This window comes from Prinia subflava, chromosome 10 (assembly GCF_021018805.1).
Source record: "Prinia subflava isolate CZ2003 ecotype Zambia chromosome 10, Cam_Psub_1.2, whole genome shotgun sequence".
Taxonomy (NCBI): Eukaryota; Metazoa; Chordata; class Aves; order Passeriformes; family Cisticolidae; genus Prinia; species Prinia subflava.
Window position 1 is genome coordinate 29,766,699 of NC_086256.1, and position 5,116 is coordinate 29,771,814.

Genomic DNA, 5,116 nt, shown 5'->3' on the forward strand with positions numbered 1-5,116 from the left:
TCCCGCCCGGTGTCGCCGCCCAGGGATGCAGCCGTACCGGGGCAGAGCTGCCCGCGGGGCCGCGCCCGGCCCGGCGGGGTTCGGATGCCCCAAGGACCAGCCCGGCAGGCACGTCCGGCCCGTGCCGCTGCCGCCCGTGCAGCAGAACCTGAACTACTGCCCGCAGATCTTCTGGGTGGACGGCTGTGCTGAGGCGGGCCCTCCCGGCCCCCCGGCTCCCCCCGGGGCTCCCTTCCCTCCGCCGGTGCCCGACCGGAGCAGAAAGCCACGAGCCGGCAGGGAGAGGAGCGTCGGCTTCCTCGTGATGTTCCTGCTGATCCTGGTGGCCTTCACGGGAGTGGGGCTGAGCATACTGAAGATTTTTCACCTGGAGAAGGAAGTGGATGAGCTCAGAGAGGTGAGGTCTGCCTGGCTGGGCACGGGTCCCTGGGGAAACAGGGGAAAGACACACTCGGGATCGTGTCTGAGACGCTCCCCGAGGGGCAGGGTGGTGGCACTTCGGTGTCTGCTGTGACAGGAAGGGGGTGCTCGGTTGGTGACGGGTTTATTTGGGTATCCCTGTGCTCCTGAGCGCTGCCAGGTCTCCCTGCGCATTCCTGGGCACTTCACAGCTCCCATGGGCAGACTGAGCCGCTGTCCAAGGCAGTGCTCGGCTGCTGAGCTCTCAGCCTAAGCCAGTGTCTCTTCTCTCCTGACAGTCTGCCAGCGCTGAGCACACCGCTCCGGCCTCCCAGAAACTCACGGGTGAGTCTGTGCCTGAGGAGGAACCCAGTGAAATCGAAACTTTTCACAAGAACCTGCCAATTTTTCTAGATTTCATTTAGGAAAAAGAAAATAAAGAGTTTCAATTTAGGTGGAAACATTTAAAAATTGTGTTTTCAACCTTAAAATTATTTATTTTCTTTTGCATTCTGTGTTAATAAGTGAGGATATCCTTTTCAAAAATGGCCAAGTTAGAAAGATATTTTCAGTCCTCTTGACAGTTTCTTCTAGATCTGAAAAGTTTTATTCCCCCCCCTTAAGAATTTTAGTTATTAGAAAATTTATTTACAAATTTGTTCTGATAGTGAATCAGAAAAAAATTTTGAAACAGCAAAATTCTTGGGAAAGGGCAGTCCTGGTTCTCATCAATTCCTATACCAATAAACTTTCCCCTTTAGGGGAAGAGGAGCTGTCATTTGAATTGGATGCTCAGTGCTCTGATCACAGGCTTCTTTAGCAGGAGCTGAACATCAGGAATAAACCTGAATTTCTTGAGGGGGCTGGATAAATAAACAGAAACAGGAAAACAGTGTAAGGGAGAAGGGGGAGCAGAGAAGAAAATTTAATTGGCTTGAGAAAAGAAAAGGCTGCTTCAAAAATTAGACAGCGTGAAGCAGATGTTGAGGAAAAGTGAAGGGATGGAGTGGGATGGGATCCAGATACCGAGTCACTGGAACTGGCCCATGTCCCCAGAGAGCTCAGCCCTCCAGGGAGGGCAGGGCTTTCCCCGCTGTGCTCTCCCTTCCCGAGCACAGCTCCGCTTCCCGCCTGGCCGCAGGGATGGTTTGCAGGTGTCAGTTTTGTGGCCGGCTCCCCCCTGCTCCCTGGGCTGCCTTCTCCCTGGAGAACGTGGCCAATGTCTTCCCTATCCTTGTGCAGGGCAGAAGGAGCAGCCGCTGCGAAGGGAGGCCAGGAAGGCGGCACATTTAACAGGTAGGAGGGAACAGGGGTGGCATCAGAGGGTGGCATCAGAGGGTGGCACATTTAACAGGGATGGGCTGAGGGAGCAGGGGTGGCAGCTGTGGTGGCACCAGAGGGTGGCACATTTAACAGGGACAGGCTGAGGGAGCGGGGGTGGCAGCTGTGGTGGCATCAGAGGGTGGCATGGCGGGAGTTTGGAGGAGCCCACCTCAGACAGGCTTTCCTGTTCCCCTCGGGTGACACGTCTGCTCTGACAGTGGAAATTTGCTCCGCAGATAAAACCCTCCCCCTCATTTATGCCTCTCAGTGAGGCCTGGGTTTGGCTTGGTGTTTGGGGTGTGCAGGGCAGGAGCTGTCCCTGGGGCTGGTGTTGGTGAGGGGTGAGGCTGGGGAGGACTTTCCAGGCTGCAGACAAGGCTTGGAGAACGGCTGCCTTGTGATGTGGGGTGTGACTCGAGGAGAAAACACACAGCTGAATGTTCTTACCACCCTTTCATTTTTGTCTCCTTTTGGCTTCCAGGCAACCCGGCACAGCAGGACCTCCCTCTGGAGTGGGAGCCCATCTCTGGCCATGCCTACACCAGTGGCATCCAGTACCAGGACCGGGGGCTGCTGGTGAGCGAGCCCGGGCTGTACTTTGTGTACTCCAAGGTGCTGTTCCGCGGCAGCACCTGCGACAGCCAGCTCCTGGCACACGTGGTGTACAAGAGGAACCCGGCCTCCCCGGGCAGCCTGGTGCTCATGGAGGACAAAGCCATCAACTTCTGCACGGGGCAGAGGATGTGGGCCCGCAACAGCTACCTGGGGGCTGTCTTCAAGCTCAGGAAGATGGACAGTTTGCACGTCAACGTCTCCAAAATCGCCCTGGTTAATTTTGAGGAATCCAAGACTTTCTTCGGCTTGTTTAAGCTTTGAAAGGGAGCGTGGCTGGCAGCCCCTTCACTCCCACAATACACATGGATGTGTGAGGGCTGAGTGCTGCCTGGGCACAGTGGCACCACAAAACCCACCCAGAAACCATGTCTGGGCTTCACCATGAGGGGATTCAAGCAACATGCTTGAAAGCTGACACCGGAAAGCACCAGGGCTGTGCTGCATCAGCCTGAGCAGAATTGCACACATTCTCCTTACAAAACCCCCCAACAAACTCAAAATGTGGTGTGCTGAAGACCCTGCTGGAACTCACTACTTGCTGCCTGAGAAGATGGTGGGACCTGGTGCTCCCCGTGGTGTCACAGCCCTGGTGGGGACAGCTGGGGCATGTTAAGGAGGTGTCTGCGTCATGCCACGACACCACAGACAGTGCTGTGGGGATGAGCAGTGTGAACAGCTGCTCCCCCGAGCCATGGCTGGGCCCCTGCCCGGCACTGTGACTGCTGTACCACAGGCACTTCCTGCTAGCTGGGCTGGGAGAGGTGCTGTATTCGTTTTGGGTTAAGTTATGGACCCTTCCCATCCCAGAAAATGCTCCCCAACCGCTTGATCTGTCTCACCCCAACTGCCTTGCAAGGAACACACCAGGAGCAGCAGTGCTGTGAGGGTGTCCCAGAAGAGACAGCGTGACCACACCGTGGTGGGGATGGTGGGCATGGTGGGGTGGCCACAGGCTCTGCTGTGCAATCTAAGCAACACAGCAGTGCAGGGCAGTGGGGCTGGAGGTGAAAGCAGCACCTCGAGCCCCCCTCCTGCCCTTCCAGCACATGAGGGTTCTCCATGGAGGTTGGTCTGCCACCCCTTGCCTGATGCAGGGCACATGCTGGCATCTGTCAGTGCTGAGACCCTTGCCACAAGATGTTCTCTCCTGAGCAAAACAGAGATGGTAATTATATATTTTTCTAGTGAGTGTTGCTGTCCTTTCCTCATTTGGTGCAACATGCTTCTGCCATGGCCAAGGCACTGCAAGACCTCTGTGATTAGGGGTCAGCATCTCATTCCTTCTCCAGCACCGTGGCGGAAATCTGGGAGCCTCATCCCTCTTTGCTGCCAGCTTGGCAGTGTGCAGGGCCCTTTCCATGAGGCTTTGGAGCTCCAACATCAAAACATCAGGATCTGGGGAGTGGGCAGCACAGACCAGGCAGCCCAAGCCCACTTTCAGGAAGGGGCTGATCTCAAACCACAGTTTAGAGCTTGAGTGGAGCCAGGAACTTTTGGCTGAGCAGAAGTGCTGCTGTCCCCAAAGGCACCATCTGTGTGACCTCTGGTCCCAGAAGCACTTCTCACAGAGAGGTCTGAAGGGCAAAGAAATGGTGTAAAAAACTCCAAACCCTATTTGTTCATCCTGGTGTCAGGTCCACAGAGTTCTAACCCTGGGGCTGTCACTGCCCTGCCACCAGGCAGGACACAGAGGCTGCAGCTGTGGTCCATCATCACCTTTGCCCATACTCCTGCCCTCCTGCAGCCCTTCTGTTGGTCTCAGTGAATGTGGCTCTTCAGCAGCCTGCAGCATTTGTTTCCTTTTCCATGGTGCTGCTCTCAGCTTGGTGGCCTGTGGTTTGTGTTGTCTGCTTCAGAGAAGTTCATTTCTTCGAAGCTTCTCAGTGGCCTGGCTACTGCTGTGGCCACTGTGAGCGGGAAACTGCACCCCTGTTCACGCAGCCATTGCTGGTGTTTCCACTGCATTTCTCAGAGTGGAAAAAAATCTCAAAAGGATAAAGTTTAGGGATATTCTGGCTTGACTTTTTCTCGCTGCTCTCGCCCCTGCACGAGAGTTTTACCCTGCAGAGGGTAAAACTGCACAGTACGGAGAGGGAGCTGCTGAATCCAGGAGAGGCTGGAAATTGCTGTCCTCTTCTGATTGCTGCTTGGGCTCTGTTGCCCTCCTGCTGATGGGACATCCAAGTGTGGAATGGGAAGCTCTTTGTGCAGCTGTCTCTGCAGCCAAACTGGCCGAGCACATCAGGAACTTCCCTCCATTACTGGGGAGCAGCCTGGAGAGTGGCTGGGCATTCTGGGCCCAGGAAACCTGGCCTGAGGTTCCTCTGTCTGCTGGCACAGTGTTGGCAGGGCTGGAAGGATCCCAAAGGCTCCTCCAGGTCACCACACAGTAACCCATGCAGGCTGTGGCTGCAGTCAGCTCTGGGGCAGGATGAGCTCTCTCTCTTGGGAGGGGATGAGACCTGTCCTTCCCTGAAATGCCAAAGGCACCCCAGACCTGCCCGTTTCAGAGGCAGGGGCGCAGGGGGTGGGTAGTGCTGTTATAAATAGTGCTGGGCCTCCTGAGGTGGACAGAGCTGGTGCAGGGTCAAGCTGGGGCTCTGAGGCTTGCTCCTTAGTCAGAGGCACAGCTGCCAGTGAGGTGAGGCTCTGCTCCGTGATCCCTCCCTCAAATATCCCCTCGAGGGCCCAGGGCAAAGCCACTGCTCAGCTCCTGGGCTCTGACTGACACTGGGAGCGAGGTCATGGCAGGATTATATCATTTCAAGCTGTGTGGAGT

At 55.9% G+C, this 5,116-nt stretch overlaps 1 protein-coding gene across 1 annotated transcript; it reads left to right on the forward strand.

Moving 5' to 3' along the window:
• Positions 1 to 3,611, forward strand: FASLG (Fas ligand). The gene is made up of 4 exons (XM_063407238.1): positions 1 to 397; positions 699 to 744; positions 1,642 to 1,695; positions 2,204 to 3,611. Exons 1-4 carry the CDS (start codon positions 26 to 28, stop codon positions 2,596 to 2,598), a joined length of 867 nt encoding a protein of 288 aa, XP_063263308.1. The 5' UTR covers positions 1 to 25; the 3' UTR covers positions 2,599 to 3,611.
• The last annotated feature ends 1,505 nt before the right edge of the window (positions 3,612 to 5,116 follow it).